General features: G+C 39.5%; 1 protein-coding gene across 9 annotated transcripts in view; it reads left to right on the forward strand.

Moving 5' to 3' along the window:
* The window catches only part of mast3b (microtubule associated serine/threonine kinase 3b), a 42035-nt gene that overhangs the window by 2143 nt on the left and 20653 nt on the right, over positions 1 to 19239 (forward strand). For 3 of the 9 annotated variants that reach the window (XM_056252695.1, XM_056252691.1, XM_056252692.1), the window contains exons 2-9: positions 3734 to 3820; positions 7252 to 7334; positions 8402 to 8477; positions 8689 to 8709; positions 10209 to 10287; positions 10610 to 10767; positions 14209 to 14284; positions 14371 to 14580. In XM_056252695.1, the coding sequence (XP_056108670.1) occupies positions 3734 to 3820; positions 7252 to 7334; positions 8402 to 8477; positions 8689 to 8709; positions 10209 to 10287; positions 10610 to 10767; positions 14209 to 14284; positions 14371 to 14580 (790 nt within the window). Of the gene's footprint in view, positions 1 to 3733; positions 3821 to 6251; positions 6649 to 7251; positions 7335 to 8401; positions 8478 to 8688; positions 8710 to 10208; positions 10288 to 10609; positions 10768 to 14208; positions 14285 to 14370; positions 14581 to 19239 lie in introns of those variants that run through there. The other 6 variants (XM_056252701.1, XM_056252696.1, XM_056252699.1 and 3 more) reach the window with 4 other exon arrangements.

The raw sequence follows: 19239 nt of genomic DNA on the forward strand, positions 1-19239 counted from the left end.
TCAATACCTGTCTAAACTGGCTTCTGCTAACAACATGCCTCATGTCTATTTTGATTTGCTCCATTCAGTCTGACGTGTAAATACCTGTCGGGTTAGCCTGAAAATGTTTTATGCTACTCAGCAGAAGACAACATTGAATGGCATGAAGGAAACATGCGAAATTGTGCTCCTTGCAGTTAATGGCTTTGTCTTGATGCCACTAATGCATTTTGTGGAACTGAAATTCATGGTGGCAGTAAACAGTAAATGACTTTGAAGGTCACACATTAAATTGTATCACTGGAAAACACCTTCCACCTGCAGGACCAGACTGAAAACTGTTGACAAAAACAGTGGAAATTTGAGATTATATAATGCTTTTATGTAGCTAGAACCCTACTAATAATCCAATTCACATGCTGTTAGATCTCTGATTATATGAATCATGTGGCATGTATTAGCTGTTCACCATACACGATGCATTCCATCTCATTGCCTGACATTTTCCATTGCTTGTGGAAATTATGTTATTTAAAGATGCTGTAAGTGATGTTTGATATCCTACTAACATTTGTCAGACTACTGGTACAAGTATGGATTCAACGATGTTTACACAAAATTATAAAAACTGAAAACTTTCTGCTTTGCGTTTTTGTGTACAGGCGACCATGTTGTCAAAACGATCCCGTTCACACAAATCCACAAGAACAACTAAAAATGCTGTATTCTGCTGCCAGGCCAGTAGTTGGCGATGTCACTCTGTAATACTCATGCACATGACGCCACCATTTCAAAAAGTAGTTTACAGGGAGACGATAACGGTGTTGTTTTCAAAAACGTTGAAAACAAGTTTGCAAATTCAGGCCCCCAAAACACCATTGACATATAAATAAATGGCCAAAACGCATAAAAAGGAAAAGGTTTTCTTTTGTGTACAGATAACAGCATTATCAAAACTATCCTGTTTACATGGATCCGCAAAAAAACAACTAAAAACGCTGTATTAGGCTACTGGTAGGCCTATGCATGCCAGGCCAGAAGTTGTACACGTAATATGCATGCGCATGACGTCACCGCTTTCACAAATTTGCGTTTTTGTTGATTAGACAGAGACGATAATGTAGTGTTTTCAAAAAGTTAGTTGAAAACAGTGTTGTGTAAAGTAAACGACCCCTAAAATAGACTGTCGCCACTGTCCTACAGAGTTTAGCTCCAACCCTGAAAAAATCACCTGCCTGTAACTTTCTAGTAATCCTGAAGACCTTGATTAGCTTGTTCAGGTGTGTTTGATTAGGGTTGAAGCTAAACTCTGTAGGACAGTGGCCCTCCAGGACCGAAGTTGCCCATCCCATGTCTATATCTATTCATCCAAAACCAGACCCCCAAAGACATGTCAGCACGCAAAAGAACTTCCAAGGTGGCTGATTGGCTAAAAAAAAGTGCAGGCCACGCTCAAATTTTTCCTTTACTGTTTAGAAAACCTTAGGGCTGTCACAAAGACAAATGTGATTTCTCAGAACACCTATTTGAGTGATACACTACCTTTCAAAAGTTTGGGATTAGTACGAATTAATACTTTTATTCAGCAAGGACATACTGTATTAAATTGATCAAAAGTGAGAGAAAAGACATGTAATGTTGCAAAAGATTTCTATTTCAAATATGTTCTTTTATCAAAAAACAGCATCTTCAAAAATATTAAGCAGCACAGCTGATTTCAACATTCACAGTAATAAGACATTTTTTTATGAGCACCAAATCAGCATAATTATTTCAGACACTGAAGACTGTAGCACAGCCCTAATTATAATATATTTACAATTTTGTTTTTACTGTATTTTTTTTTAATCAAATATGCCTTGTTGGGCATAAGACTTTTTTTCGAAAACTTTATGCATAATGTTAAAAGAATCGCTTACAGCAGCTTTAACGTGGCCTTTTCAAAGTCCCTGTTCATATCTCATTCATTCATTTGTGCATTTATTTTTTAATGTTTTGCAGCACCATGATTCCACTTAATTAATCCCTTAAAGGGATAGTTCACCCAAAAATTAAAATTAGCCCATGATTTACTCACCCTGAAGCCATCCTAGGTGTATATGACATTCTTCTTTCAGACGAATACAATCGGAGTTATATGAAAAAATGTCCTGGCTCTTCCAAGCTTCAAAATGGCAGTGAATGGCTGTATGTCTTTGGAAGTCCATCAAATCTCATCTATTCGATTAAAGTGCTCCAAGCGTTTCCGGGGGTTAATAAAGGCCTTCTGAAGTGAAGCGATGCGTTCGTGTAAGAAAAATATCCATATTTAAAACTTTATCGACCAAAATAGCTTCCGGCAGATGCCCGTACGCATCAATTTACGTCAAAAGAGTAACACTTGAACTTGACGCACAGCATAATGACGGCAATTGGCGCCTCTCGCGGTTCAAACTAACAGGACTGGTCGACCTCGTTCGTCATTACGTTGTGCGTCAAGTTCAAGTGTTACTCGTGGCGTAAATCGATGCGTACAGTCGTCTGCCGGATGCTAATTATTTTAGTCGACAAAGTTTTAAAGGGGTGGTAAAATGCACTTTTCACAAGATGTAAAATAAATATGTCCCCAGAGTGTGTATGTGAAGTTTTAGCTCAAAATACCCCGCAGATATTTTTACAGCATTTTAAAGTTGTCAGTTTTTGAGGGGGAGCAAAAACGCACCGTTTTTGTGTCTGTCCCTTTAAATGCAAATAAGCTGCTGCTCCCGGCACAGAGGGCGGAGCTTCAATAGCTTGTGTGTTAGCAGCTCCGATTACGCAGACGCACTTAAATGTCAGAAACTGTTCTGCCTTTTATGTTTAAACCGGAGTCAGACAAAGATGGAGATACTCAAGAAGAAGTGACAACACGTAGAATGCAACAGGACGTCTCTGAATGGTTAGTTGATGAATTTATGTTGCTGATGTGGAGTTAACTATCTTTAATTAGCATATTCTGTCATGATAATCTATAAAATCGCTCGTATAGGAACTGTTGTAAGATGCATACAGTGACATTCCATTGCATGTGAAAAGACGGATGCTACAGTTTGAGCAGACTCACAAATGTGCTCTTCTTCAACAACTCTTCCTCTTCTCAACATGGACTGCGTGTTCCCGGGGGCGGAGTTTATGTAAATTCTAGGGTTGGTGATGTCACTAACCCGTGAGGAATGTCGTGTAGTAGTCCATACCAGCCGTTTGTTGTAGTCCTTAAAAAAGGATTTCTTTAAAAGCAAATATCTTCCTTTGCTTTGAGCGTTGTAACTTTGCAGATGTTGTTTATGCTCAAACAGCAACATTACTCACTAACTAAAGTTAGAAAAGTGGAATCATAATCAACCACCCTTTTAAATATGGATATTTTTCCTACACGAACGCATCGCTTCACTTCAGAAGGCCTTTATTAACCCCCGGAGCACTTTAATCATGAATAGATGAGATTTGATGGACTTCCAAAGACATACAGCCATCCACTGCCATTATCAAGCTTGGAAGAGCCAGGACATTTTTTAATATAACTCTGATTGTGTTAATCTGAAAAAAGATTGTCATATACATCTAGGATGGCTTCAGGGTGAGTAAATCATGGGCTAATTTTCATTTTTGGGTGAACTATCCCTTTAAGCACATTGATTTGCAATGCTGCCCAGAGCATTAAGAAACACCAACAGAAATACAGTCTACATGCACTTAGTCAGAGCGCTAATGCATGTAAACGTGTCTTGCTTTTCAGTTTGTCACCCAGCCAGAGCCCCATCATCCTGAGTCCATGCAGTCCAGGCAGCCCCTGCAGTCCTTTACAATCCCTTCATCCCTGGAGGTAAGACAGCCGATTCACAAGCCAAAAACATTACATAAACCTGCGCCGGTCCTGCAGAGAGGCAGAACTGTCTCCAGTTCGTCAGCATGACAAACACATCTTATTGATTTTTTTTATACCCATATCTATATGTAAAGCTCATGTCACATGTGTATGCCCATGCACATTGCACCCGCATGACTGACTACTAGCTGATATTAATACTATGTATCTCCTTTTTAAAATCCCATTCAGTAAGACAATAGTATGTAGTATGAGAGAATTATTTAATTATAATTCGAAATCACATGTAAAAACCAAAAAAAGAAATTGTATGACATGATATATGGAACAGGCTTGACGCTTATACAGGTTTGTACATAATTTTTCATCATATAAAACTCATCAACCACTTTTGTCATTTAAACATTTTAACCTTTACTTAAAATAGATGATTTATCATTTTGAGATGGTTTATACAAAACTATAGCTTGTCAAAATAATAATAAAAAGTTTTGTTATAATAGTCAGCTATATATTCATATTTTTAAAAACCTTATATACATTATATAACCTATTTGATAATCTATTTTGACTACCTCTCATGTGAAGATTTGACGTCAATGGAAAAAAAGGTTAGGTATCTTAACATGCAAAAATTTAGAAGATTTCTATGACAAAATAAAAATAATGATAAACAAAAAGCTTTTATTTAAAGCTGTTAAATGTGTTACATAATCAGATTCCAAAAATAAAGTACTTGTAATTAGATTATATTACACTTTAAAACCTTTGTAATCAGACTACAGTTACTTTTTTATTGATTACAATACATGATTATATTCACACAATGGCAGTAGGCCTAAATCTTTCATAATTTATTGATTCTCCCTAATTCTTCTTTTTCATGTTTTAAATTTTCCTTTCTTAAAAAAAAGTATATCGCTTATATACATTCAGAAAGTCTTCTAGTTTTGTGAAATTGCACACAGAGACCCCAGCCACTACCCTGACTTTGTCATACTCGTAGTCAGAATGTGAGTCTGATACTGCTCCATAGGGCTTTGATTATGAGGCGTGTCTTGTCTTAACCGAACCAGGAAAAAAAAACAAAAAACTATGCACTCAATTGGATAGACCTACAACCAATCAGAGCAACGCAGTAAGTGTTTTTTTATGAGCTACGCAAACAAAGTTGTCAACAGAATTCAACTACACGCACGCTGGAAGAAGTAGTAAAATAATGAGTGTTGCTTCTTTTGCTTGGTCCTCCATGAGTGCGACCAAAGGAGAAACCACAACGACCACAGGGTTTTCATTGCGTCCCATCTTCTTAGCGACCATCGGAGCCAGCTGATAAAATAAACTTTTGCCGTATCCTGTAGGAAGGACGGCAAACACATCTTTCCAATCGACAAATGCCTTGATTGCAGTTCTCTGTTCGACTTTTAAAATGAATGCGCTGTCGATTTCTTTTACAACAGACGCAATAGCGGAATCTATACATCTCAATTCTCCAGCTGCAGTCATCTTTCAGGAAAACCAGTTCAACCCAAGCGCTCTTTGATAACGTGATGATTACGTAACTGCAGATCATCTGTCCATCATCGTATAAAGCCCGCCCTGGCAATTTGATTGGCCCGACTAATTCTGAACCGATCATAATTACGGTACTCCTCAATGGATCGAGTCCAGACCGAACTTCCCGACCAAAAAATGTTGTGGGCGGAGTTCGGGCTGGCATCCAGGCTACCCAGCCACTAGTCAGGTGGCTAAAATTAGTCTACATGGAAAATGGAGAGGCCACAAAGCATTTGACCAATGGATTTACAAAAATATTTTTACCTTTAATGAGTGTTTTCTCAACATTGCATATTGAATCAACTCCCGACAAACACATACATTATTATTTGAGATATCACCAAGTACTTCATTTTGTCTTTGGAAGGCTTTTGTCTTTCAAACACATTTTTATTACTATTTTTTTTTTTTTTTAATTAGGCCTATGTATTTTAAATTTTTATTTAATTACTTTTCATTAAACTCACAAACCTCCTGAAGTTTCTCTCACGAACCCTCAGATTATATTACCTCAAATGTGTAATGTATTGAATTATATATTATTTGATGCTCTATTATTTTGACCAGCTCTCACGTGAGGATTTAACGTCACTGGTGACACGTTTACGTTAGGTCATACCATTTTTAAGATTCCCTATTGCTTCTATCTTTTTCATTAAACGTGTAAAATATATATTTAGAAGATGGAAACTAAATATTTTTTTCGACAAATAACAAAAGTCTTGTTTATGCTGTCGGTCAAAACAGAGACGTTTTAGTCAGAGCCTCGGCTTAGACTTCTCTCCCCCTCTTCGCAGCGAGATGGTACATCCCAAGCGTATCACCCGGCAATCAATCAACACTAGAGAAACAACATCAACACAGCATCTTACTCTCAAACATGGGTTCGCTCCTGTTATCCGATGAAAGTCACATTTTGGAAAGTAATTAACTAACTTGCTGCTAGCTCTAGACAATATCGGAAGGTGCTTTCAACAGAATGTGAATGTCTCAACTTTTACGAAGTTGCACGGCGAGTCCAGGCAGGCAAACAAGCAGCGTGCCACACAAAGAACAGAGATGAACCGCTGCGAGTCAGACGCAGTCTCCCGTACGACATGATACAGTCAAGAGTTGGACTCTTCATTCGGGTTCTGTTGCTCGGTGTTGCTTGGACGGTTGAGACTCTGGTCGTGTGCGATTATGTCTGATCCAAGTTCCTGGAGCGCGTTGCCTGGCAGCAGCAAAGCTCATTTTGTTACGGGCGCGATGCTCAAGCGATCCAAAAGGTAACATGCAACATTAGACGAGATGACACATTGGAAAGCTTTGAACTTGCACAACTTTTATGCGTTTCTTGGTCGATTAATGTAACGTTAATCATTCATGCTGTTGTTGTGTCTCAAAACAGTGTGCGTCGTAGTAGCGTGTCTTATCAAGTATGACGCACTATAATAGAGCAAGGATTATGAAAACGGTTGGCTTGGCTGTATCTAAGCTTTTATTTCGAGCTATCGATGGTGGCATATATTTATGCATTGATAAACCTCTGTAGCTGCAGACTAGCTCGAGATGAAGGTGCAATGCATGACTCTGCAAGAGCTGTTGGGAGAGAAAGGGACACATCACATGCACAACTTAAGTCTTTTGGGTAATGCAAATGACAGCTGTGTTGAAGGACACCACCTCTGAAGTGCAGATGTTTCAGAATTACTCATAGATTTGATTTTAAAAACAAAAAAAGCAACATTATTGTAACACTATTGAGGGCGTGCTGATCATTAAATCCTTTGTCACTTTCTTTCGTTAACTTTGCCGTTGGCAATCAAAACTGGGTTGGATTATGATGAAAGGTTTTTAATAATCCCTCTCTTCTTGTTTGTGTGTTGCAGCTGTCGCAGCAGTAATAGAAAGAGCCTTGGTGTTGGAACGCCATCGCCCACCCGCCCGCTTTCTCCTCTGTCCGCCCACACAGGTAACACTCGCCCCGACACATGACACTCGCACTAGGAAAGCTGACATTGAGCTGGCCTGTCACCATTGAGTGGTTCATGTGGCTGGAGTAACATAAGCCTGTACACTCCTTCACCCTCATGTCTCTTAAGATCCCAGCTGAAGGGTTTACTTTTAGTTAAAGGGATAGTTCACCCAAAAAATGTAAATGTGAAAAATCAGATCCTGTATGTTGTTCTGCAGAACCCAACGGATATTTTTAAGAGCCTACATGCAGCTCTTTTCTACACAACAGCAGTTTGTTAGTTACCTTGTCTATCAACTCCAGAAAAGCACAAAGTAGTTATTATGAATTTGCACTGTATTTCAAGTCTTCTGAAGCCGCATGATAGCTTTGTCTAAGGAAAAGACCAACATTTTAACAGTTTTCCACTAATAATCTTCCACTACAATGACCAGATCATTCAGTTAAGTGACTTAAACTCGAGAACTGGGTCAGTAACAGAATCTCAAATCAACTTAATGATTTGTTTACAAATCAACTAATGATTGGTTCACGAACCAACGGAACGGTTTGCTGAACGATCTGCTCACAAATCAGCTGATTAACATTTAACTTTAAGTCATTAAGTAGAGCTAACCAACTATTTTTGAATGTTACATCTTGGTGTATTTTTGGCCAAACAGGATTGCACAGACAATGGCTGTTTTTTTTCAGTCTTATTTCCCTAACACAGACAAACATGTAGTCCCGTCCAAAAACATTTGTCATTGGTGGAGTCAATTTTGCCATATCTGGCTGTTCAAACAAAGAGTTTTGATTGCACCACTGTCTCTAAACTTTTTTTTAGATACAGGGGGGAGGACGGCGGAGGGGGAGGGATGGGTGGTTCAACGTTTAAAAACGTTGAAAAAATTACACGCATCAACTTTAGACTCCATACAGTGAACCAGACACACATGTATATGTTACAAAAGAAGATAAATGTCCTGAAGTGTGTGATTTGTGAAACATCTGACGTCTATTAAATCCTGTAGCTTACGTAACACTGTGTGCTCTGTTGAAATTTCCTCTTGTTCCCCTTCCAGCTGCCAGCAGCCCTCTGGACAGCCCACGAAATGTGTCCACTGCTGTTTGCTCTCTCAACTTCCCTTTCGCCCGCAGGTAGACAAGCGCACTTTATCTTTTTTTTTGTCTTGATGACAGGATCAGTATTCTTGATATTCTTCAGCATTTACCACTTTGTCAACTCAGTGTCAGGTTCATATTATATAGAGTTGACTCATTTATTCTCATATGGATCTTTCTATATTGTAGACCTCACTAAGTCTGTTGCCTATTTTCTCTCTCTTCATCCCTCTTTATTTCTTCTTAGCCACCTGGCTCGAGCTGACAGGTAGCCAATCTCTTTTTCACACTATAACCTGGCCAAATCTTAATTCCTTTATTTATTTCTGTGACTGTGTACTCTTTAGACACTACCTGTTATTGTTTTGCATTGCTGCCATGCATCACCATGTCTTTCCTTATACTAGGCTTATACTACACTGTTCCATTTATGGACATTTAAAAAAAATTATGCACTTGGGAAAGTTGTAAAAATTCTATCAAATATTTAATTGAAATTTATGTAAGTACACTTTATTAGGTACACCTGTTCAACTGCTTGTTAACGCAAGTATCTAATCAGCAAATCACATGACAGCAACTCAATGCATTTAGACATGTTCAATCTGAGCATCAGAACAGGGAAGAAAGGTGATTTAAGACAGTGACTTTGAATGTGGCATGGTTGTTGGTGCCAGACGGGCTGGTCTGAGTATTTCAGAAACTGCTGATCTATTGGGATTTTCACACACAACCATCTCTAGGGTTTACAGAGAATGGTCCGAACAAGAGTAAATATCCAGTGAGCCGTGAAAATGCCTTGTTGATGCCAGAGTTCAGAGAAGAAAGTTGAGCTGATAGAAAGTCAACAGTAAACCAAATAACCACTCATTACAACTTCGGTCTGCAGAAGAGCATCTCTAAATGCATAACATGTCATACTTTGACGCAGATGACTTACAGCAGCAGAAGACACACCGGTGACACTCCTGTCAGCTAAGAACAGGACACTGAGGCTACAAGCACTGGCTCACCAAAGTTGGACAGTAGAAGATTGGAAAAACGTTGCCTGATCATCAGTCTAGATTTCTGCTGCAACTCCAATGGCAGGGTCAGAATTTGGCGTAAACAACATGAACGCATGGATCCATCCTGCCTTGTATCATTGGTTCAGGCTCCTGGTGGTGGTGTAATGGTGTGGGGGATATTTTCTTGGCACACTTTGGGCCCCTTTGTACCAATTGAACATTGTTTTAGTGGCACAGCCTATCTGAGTATTGTTGCTGACCATGTCGAGCCCTTTATGACCACACTGTACCTATATTCTGATGGCTACTTCCAACAAGATAACGTGACATCTCACCAAGCTGCAATCATCACAAACTGGTTTCTTGAACATGATGAATTCACTAAATTCAAATGGCTTCCACAGTCACCAGATCTCAATCCAATAGAGCACCTTTGGGATGTGGTGAAACGGGAGATTCACATCATGGATGTGCAGCCGACAAATCTGCAGTAACTGTGTGATGCGATCATGTCAATATGGACCAAAATCTATGAGGAATGTTTCCAGCATCTTGCTGAATCTATGCCACGAAGAATTAAGGCAGTTCTGAAGGAATAAGGGGGTCCAACTCGGTACTTGCGAGGTGTACATAATAAAGTGGTGTGTGTTAATATATAAAGAGTGAGAGAATCACTTGTTGTGGTCTGACTAAGCGGCCACATACAGTTTTGAGTGATAGTGTATCATTCTGTCTCCTGAAATTCTCTTTTTCTCTCCAGAGTGGAAGGGAGACGGTGGTCTCTGGCGTCACTTCCGTCCTCAGGTTACGGGACCAACCCTCCCAGCTCAACTGTCTCAGTATGTGGCTTTCATTTATCTACAATTCAAATCTTACAATTATGTGCTTAATGAACATAAATAGCATTTTGTTTGAAACAACGTGAGAGTGCGTATATAGTGACAATTTTCATTTTCAACCGAACTTTCCATTAAAACCCTTTAATAGTGAAAGAGCAAATGAGAAGGAATTGTTCCTGCATGAATCAGCTCTGTGAAACTTTCTAATATTTCTGCAAACCTAGACATTTTTTGATGGGTTTAAGGGTGGTTTTCTGTAAATTTGGGACTATTTTATATTAATTGTGGCCATGTATTTGATGATGCATTTGTTGTTTTGCAGTCATCTTCCTCATCTCAAGAACGACTGCACCAGCTTCCGTACCAACCCACACAGGACGAGCTTCATTTCCTGTTCAAACACTTCCGAAGTTCGGAGAGCATAACTGATGAAGATGGGCGGCCCTCCCCATTTATACGACCCCGGTCACGTAGCCTTAGGTAAACAAAAATATGCATGCACCAATTAATTTCAGCATAGGATGCCAATATTTGCATCTTACAAATATGGTTATTAGGGATTAATCATTAAATCTCCTTGAGTGGAGTTTTATGGTCTGACCTGGAGCCGGATTCATGAAAATCTTGTTAAGAAGTTAGGAACATTCTTACAAATTTCTTAATTTATCTTAACAATGTTTTTAAGTGCAATTCTTGTTAAATGGCTGTTTTAAAACAGCCTGTCTCAGGAAGATGCTGCGGTTATTCCCATTCATTTGCGCGCTCTCTAGAGTGAATGCGTCTGGTATCTGTGTGCTGCCATGCTAGTTCTAGCTAGAGTTAATGCATCGTATATGCGTTCACTCTAGTGATGTTTTCCTGATCAATCGGTGTCACTTCAGGGTAATCGTCGACATTCCTGGAACTAGTAATATGTATTATATGTAGCTAGTGTAATGTTGTAATGCCTAATATTTTAAACAACCCCATAAATTCATTATTGAATTTATTGGTCATATGGCCAGCAGCCATATCACCCTGTAGCCCAAGACTGGTTGCCCACTAAAGCTAAGCAGGGCTGAGCCTGGTTAGTACCTGGATGGGAGACCTTCTGAGAAAACCAGGTTGCTGCTGGAAGAGGTGTTAGTGAGGCCAGCAGGGGGCGCTCACCCTGTGGTCTGTGTGGGTCCTAACGCCCCAGTATAGTAATGGGGACACTATACTTTCAATTGAGCACCGTCCTTCGGATGAGACGTTAAACCGAGGTCCTGACTCTCTGTGGTCATTAAAAATCCCAGGATGTCTTTCGAAAGAGTAGGGGTGTAACCCCGGCATCCTGGCCAAATTTGCCCAGTAGCCTCTGTCCATCATGGCCTCCTAATCATCCCCATGTATATATATACCAATTGGCTTCATCACTCTGTCTCCTCTCCACCAGTAAGCTGGTGTGTGGTGAGCGTTCTGGCGCACTATGGCTGCCGTCGCATCATCCAGGTGGATGCTGCACATTGGTGGTGGTTGAGGAGATTCCCCCTTCTATGTGAAGCGCTTTGAGTGTCCAGAAAAGCGCTATATAAATGTGATGAATTTATTATTATTTATTATTAAACATCTTATCTTTGGGGATTTAAAACTGGTTGGAGCAGGGGTGTGAAACTCAGTTCCTAGAGGGCCACAACCCTGCAGTGTTTAGCTTCAACCCTAATTAAACACACCTGATCCAGTTAATCAAGTCCTTCAGGCTTATTTGAAAACTTCAGGGCCATTTCTCAATATGCTTCTTGTCTGTTCTTGTGGACTTGTGAAATGTCATCAGTCGCTACCCAAGTACTGTTCCAATTCAAAGATCACATCTAGCCAAGTACAGTTTAAATCCCTGGATGTGTTCTTGCTCCGCCCCTTTTATCAAGGATGCATTGAGAGATGACTTGTGCGCACTTGAGTCAGCCAAGTATCCCAGAATGCATCTCGCACCAACCAGCAAGCTCAATAACAGAGGAGAAAACCCATGTATTTTAATAATACTACTTTTATTGTGTCACGAAATGTAGTATTAAGAGTTTTTCAGTCGAGAATGTAGTTGCTTAAGCTCAAATATTTGGTTTATTGATAAAGAGACAGATCGCCTATTTGGAAATTTGATCTGACGGTTTCGGAGTTGTGAGATCCAGGTGATCACTGGGCGCTCAGCCGCTCATTAACCCCTTCTGGAACAGCCTTACCTCGGCTTGTCGATCTGAAGTTTACCTCTGGCTCTGGTGTCTCTGTAGTGGTTAAACATGAGATATAATTTGTCTTGTGTATATCTAACGGGCGATTTATGTTTAATATTTTTTAAATGTAAACGAAAAGAGGCAGGGTTGTTTTATATTTCGTATCGTTGACTAAAATATATATACTTAGATAACCGGAGTAGCCAGAGGGAGCTGAGTGACGCTTTCATGTATGCTGCTGTACCATTTGCAAAATTACTGGACTTGCGTCCTCCCGTCTTCAGAAGTTTGTTTTCCTTAGTCGTACTTGGCAAATCCAAACTACCAAATCCGAACTTTGCGTATTTGTTATTGAGAACAAATTGGAGCAGGGTTGGAACTAAACTCTGCAGGGCTGTGGCCCTCCAGAAAAGTTATTTATGAACGAACGATTGTTCTTAAGAACAATCTTAAGAACAAAAGATGAGAACATTTTGTAGGAGTTTTTGGGGAAAACAGAATATTCTTATCTTTTTTCTTAAGTTTCTTAAAATAAGAAGAAAATAGCAGTTAAGAAAAATGTTAAAAACGTTTTGTGAATCCGGCTCCTGGAGTTTTATTATATCCTCATTGACTATATAAGAGCAGTGTGATCTAGTGGTAAGCATGCATCCTCTGGCATATTGAGCTGTGGTGTTCATGGTGGCTATTGGGGATCTAGTCTGGCTTGCACAATTTCAATGACTAATCTGTGTAGTGAAAATAAATTTTGTATGCACTTTTTTTGTATGCTTTTTCTTAAGTTTTCACCCAAATGTTCTGTCATTATTTACTCACTCATTCTGTTCCAAACCCATATGACTTCTTTCTTCCATTGGGCACAAAGGACCAAATGTCAAGACTTTTTCCTGCTCTTTTCCATGCTTTTCCAATAAATAAGAAGTTAATATCTTGACATCCTGCATTTTCGATTACAAATCGCACTTTGGCTTGATTTGGTTAATTCTAAATGATTCATTATGGTCTGCAGACTCTGCACCTAACACAAAGCTACCATATGACTTCTAAAAACTAATAGTTTTAAAGACCATGTTTTGAAAATTGTGTGGAGCTTTTTCTCCTTTTTTTGAGCACCAGTCCCCCATTTATTATAAATTGGATGGAAAAGAATGACCAGAAAGAAGGTCATATGGGTTTGGAATGATATGAGGGTGAGTAAATAATGACAGGGTTTTCATTTTTGGGTGAACTCTCTGTTTCAGTGATGTATGTTGCAAGGCTTGCTGTCAGATGAGTGGACTCCTGACTAATAGGAATATCCAGGCTTCCCCCATCAAAACAAAAGGAGTGTTTTTGTTTTGCAGAAGAACCTCCCTCGAGGCTGAGTCAGAGAAGAAATTTCACTATAGTGTAATTGAACACTGGGGTTTGAAATTTGCATCTGGCCAATTGAGATTCAAGAGGACGATTCTGAAGTAGAAACTAAAACTTAAATCTGATGAAGGTTTTTGTTTATGTCGCCCATTCTGTGTGAGGCAGCAGTCTGTTGGTTTTGCTCTTCTGCTGTGCAACGCCTCACCTTTAGCACACATCTCTGCAGGATTCAGAGGTTTAGATGTCCACCCACAATGCTTCACGCCTCAAACAGTAGCTCGCTCAATTGGTTTTTGAAATAAAAGCGGTTTCGTTGGAATGATTATCAATAAAGTATTTAACCTTCGATCTACATCTGTTCTTTTCCTTATTTTAGCCCTGGACGAACTGGTGGCTCTTTTGATCATGAAATTATAATGATGAACCATGTCTATAAGGAACGTTTTCCAAAGGTATGTAGCGGCAAACTCGCTGAACAGATTATTAAATGTTTTTCCTCTACAAATCTGAGGTGTTGAACGTTCTCTCTGCTGTGCAGGCTACCGCTCAGATGGAGGAGCGTTTGCTGGACGTCATCAGGCACTTTTCCCCAGACAGCACCCTACCGCTGGGAGACGGAGTCCTGGGATTTATCCAGCACCAGTTGGTGGAGTTGGCCAGGGACTGTCTGGATAAATCCCAGAAGGGCCTGATTACATCTCTATACTTCATGGAGCTGCAGGATAATTTGGACAAAATGCTGCACGAGGTGAGGCGGGAATTTCTAAAAAGAACTCCTAATATTTCCAATTTATACAAGATCTGCATCACTTGATGTGCAGTGGACAGCTACGCTGAAAGTAAATCCAGATATTTGTTTCCGTTTGAGACTAATTGTTGATTTTGGAGACGTGGCCTTCTGTACACATGTACTGAAAAGCTAAAAACAATCTAAAGATTATAGCGACACAATGGCTACATTCACCTGGTCAGTTTTTTGGACAGCCATATTTACGGATAAGTATGAAATTGTCGCATATTGTCATAGACGGGCAAAACATACTTTATGAAAAGACGTTAGTCAGTCCCATTGAAGAACCGCAGAACTTTTTTTTTAAAGTAATATTTCTTTTTACTGATTTTTTTTTTTTAAATACAAATTTGAAATTATCATGTTTTTGGGTAGTTGCACCAAATTACATTTTACAATCTGAACTAACCTTTTTATATGAAGGTTCAATTATGTAATATTTTAGAGACTTGTTTATTTTGACACACTGTCTTGAGGGTCTGCAGGGCTCCTTTCCATGACATCATTTCCTGTTTGTTTGTTTTTTATGTATTGGTCATACCACATGACTTTGATTTGGCAGGTAAAAGTTTTTCAAATATAATCAGTGAAGCAATTTTGTTAAAATATTTTCTATGAAATAATAAGAGAAATTGATCATTTAAAAACATGCTCATCATAAAATTGGTGTAGGATTTACTTTGAAATATTTTTCACCCAGAAATAGAAAATTTCACAAATACTTACAAAGAAATGGTAAGTGATGATACATTGAGTGTGTTTTCACACCATTGTTTGTTTTGAAACAGGGACTTAATATGTTACAATGTTGCATTTTCTTCTTGGTTCGGTTCGCTTTCACAAGGCAACCTTTAAAAGCGTACCAAAATGTGTTCACGCAAGTCACATGCGAGTACAACTGTCCTCTTATTGGTCAGAGTTTCCTCTGCGTCATCCATCAAGATGATTTAAAAGTTCGCTTCATGAGCTTATTGTGGCTTTCATCATTCCCACTGTTAAATTATATACTACATTCGTATTAATACTACAGCAAATTCAAACTGTCTAGAGGTTAACAGTATCAAGGCTTCATCGGGACAACATTCTCGCACGGAGAAGAGCAATTACACAACATTTTAAGATGAAGAGGTGCTCTTTTGGTTTTCAACTGTGATGACTAATGTGCTCACTCAAGAATCAGACACTACTGCATTTTATATAGCACATTTCCCGTTATGAATTATGAGACCATTTGGTTCGTTGGTCGGATTGCTTTCACACCTCAAGCGAACCTCAAGTTTGTTTGCAGTCGCACCAAGACCACCTCGTTCAGGCGTTCTCGGAGCGATTGTTTTGGTGCGGATCCGATTGCAGTGTTCACACATATGGCTAAAGGAACCAAACAAAGGGAGAAAACGCACCAGGTTCCGAAACAAACGCTCAGTTGTGAAAGCACCCTAAATTAAACTTGAAACTTTGAAGTAAGACTGAAAAAGTATTTTCTTGTTTTAACTTTACAAAAACATTTTGTCCAGTGTAGGAGATTTGGCCTGGCAGTTATTGTACGGACTTCGACATGTAGTATGGTTCTTATATCTTTGCGGCACAAGTTTAAATCAGGTTTGAGTTTGGTGGTGAGTCCTTTTCATAACTATATGAAGCCATATTCTGCTGCTTTGAAGCCGTATTCTGCTGCTTTAGCCACTGTCAACTTGGTAACGCTGGCCTTTTCTGATTATGCCAAAGTCAACGGGTGTTCTGAGATGGTGGTTGTGGTTTGGCAGGAATATCAGGTTGACAGTGACATTAGGGCAGTGTTGGTTTCTGTCACTAGTGTTGTTAGTGTGCTGCCGCTGGCCTTAAAGGGCCAGAAACATCACGCATTCTCAAAAGAGACTGACCACTTCCACTAATGAGTGTGAAATATGCCTCATTTCCTATGGTGTTTTTACACTATAGGCTAAATACTTTTTAAGACATTTTTTTTTTCACCTAGCAAGAAAGAGCATCTGTTAGCTGAGAGTTAGCAGCGTGTGCTCAAATCTGCATACATGTGAGTGTTTGCGAGCGTGTGTAATTGCGCATGGTTTCGTGTATAAATGTATGCGTACCCTTCAGCAGAGGTTTTGATTAGAAATATAGATCTCCCCGTTCAAGCTCCATGCTCATCTTTGCAACTACAGGGTGTTAGTTTCCATAGCAACGCTTACGCCCACCCTGTATGTGTTCAGACAACCCCAGGCAAAACTGTCAGATCGCTGCTGTGCAGTGGATGTCGTGCTCATAGATAAGGCTATTAAAGTGTTTCCCACTTCCCTTAGTCAGCGGTGCCAACACAGGCCCCTGGTGCCGCAGTCATGCCGCAGTTTAACTGCTCTAACCATTCAATCATCAAACTGTTGGGATTGATAGTCAAATCCTGCGGTTTTGTGTTGGTATGTGGTTACATCGGTCCGCTCTACACTGATTCTCTGTCACTCTCTGCTCCCTTCTGGGATCTGAAAGTCTTTGTTGGTTGACTGATATGCTGCAGAGGTCTAAAGGGCAGGTTGACCGATGGTTGATATAACGATAAAAAAAAAAGATGTTAACAAAATAAAAAGTTTATTATCTATAAACACTGCTGTTGGTAGATTTGAAACTGCAGGAAGAAACTTATCAGCCGTGGCCAATAATATTAAAAGGGACCAATTTTGGCTGATATATTGGGCTATCACTACTTTAAACATGTTGGATTAATGCGGTTTTGTTATTACAGTATATGGGAACCCAGTTCTGCCACTCAATCATTTTTTAAAGGGGTCATATAATGCCATTTTTGTACAAGTTAATATGAATGTTTAGGGTCTAAATGAAAACTTTGTAATATACTTTTATTACAAATTCTTATTGGTATTTTAAGAAAACACTAATTTTACCTGATCAAAAACAGCTCTGTTTTCAGCTCGCCATTTCAGTGCATATTCCTTTAAATGATAATGAGCTTCGCTCACCCCGCCCCTCTCTTCTGCTGGCGTTTTGCACGTGGAGTGTTGCCTTGACAACAGTTGAGGGTATATTTTGGAGAAAGAATGGCAGCGGGAGTCTCTGAGGACACATCTGTGCTACCGTATCAGTTTGAACTGGAGTCGGACCCGGAACAAGATGACGGCCGCAAAGAAGTTCGACAATTAAAGGGGTCATATAATGGTACATGCACTTTTACAAGTTGATTGTACTGAAATGTGTGTTGGCAGTGCCTGTACACAAACATCATATAATGATAAAAATCCATCCAGTGTTTTTGTTTTAATCTCCTTATATGTTTTCCCCTGCCTCAAATCGAGCCGTTCGACCGTGTGACGTCACACGGTCAGACGCCCCTCCCGCGATTGTTGATTGACAGCCGGGTTTCAACACAGACCCGCCCTCGCTCGTCCTGTCAATCATAGTCTGCGCGGACCGGCGCGGTCATTGTTGATATGCTGGAGCACTGTCTATGAGCAGAATGGCGTCTAAGCGATTGTGGTGTTCTGTTCTTGGGTGTAATAACGAACACAGCAGTCATTTTAATGTTCCTAAATCCGAACCGCTGAAGACGCAGTGGCTGAGTTTTTCGAAGGGAATATTCCCCACGAGCAACGTCAATGCTTTCATATTTGCGCGAATCATTTCTCACCAGACTGCTTATAAACGAGGAGGGTCAGTATAAAGCTGGTTTTGCTAAGAAGCTGCTGGACCGGTACCAACTATTCGTGTTCCTGCTAAACCTCCAAAATAACTGAAGTGAGTGTAACGTTTTATTAATCTTTAATATTTATATTAATCTTTGCAAATCGCTAGATGCACGCTTCACAATAAATGCGTCTAAGGTTTACACTCAGGGTACATTACGGCATGTTTTCTATGTACGACGTTCTCAATATAATTCATAATCCCACGTCTATAATGAACAACGCGTTATTGTGTTACAAACGGTGTACACAGAACAGAGAGGCGGAGTGAGCAAAGCTCATTATCATTTAAAGGCATATGCACTGAAACGGCGTGCTGAAAACAGAGCTGTTTTTGACCAGGTAAAATAAGTGTTTTCTTACAATACTAATGAGAATTTTTAATTAAAGTATATTACAAAGTTTTAATTTAGACTCTAAAGAATCATATTAGCTTGTACAAAAATGGCATTATATGACCCCTTTAAGGCTCGAACAGGACATTTCTGAATGGGTGGTTAATAATGTCACTTTGATCTATTTTTGTATGTACTGGCAGGGTAGAGTAGTGAGATACGAACGCTATGTGTTTACTGATGTATACGTTAGTTCATTGACAGATTGACGTTACAACTAATGGTCATGAAAAACTTTTTTTTTCGCGATTTGCAAAGATTAATATAAAGGTTAATAAAACTTTACACTTACTTCTTCTGGAGGTGCAGCAGAAACACAAATAGTTGGTACCGATTCTTTTTTCAGGAGCAGCTTCTTAGCAAAACCAGCTCATACTGACGTTGCTCGTGGGGAATATTCCCTTCGAAAACAAAACTCAGCCACTGCGTCTTTAGCGGTTTGGATTTAGGAACATCAAAATGACTGTTCGTTATTACACCCAAGAACAGAACGCCACAATCGCTTAGACGCTATTCTGCTCCAATGTATC

The sequence above is a fragment of the Rhinichthys klamathensis genome, unplaced genomic scaffold (assembly GCF_029890125.1).
Source record: "Rhinichthys klamathensis goyatoka isolate OS25496 unplaced genomic scaffold, OSU_Roscu_1.1 h1tg000098l_1, whole genome shotgun sequence".
Taxonomy (NCBI): domain Eukaryota; kingdom Metazoa; phylum Chordata; class Actinopteri; order Cypriniformes; family Leuciscidae; genus Rhinichthys; species Rhinichthys klamathensis.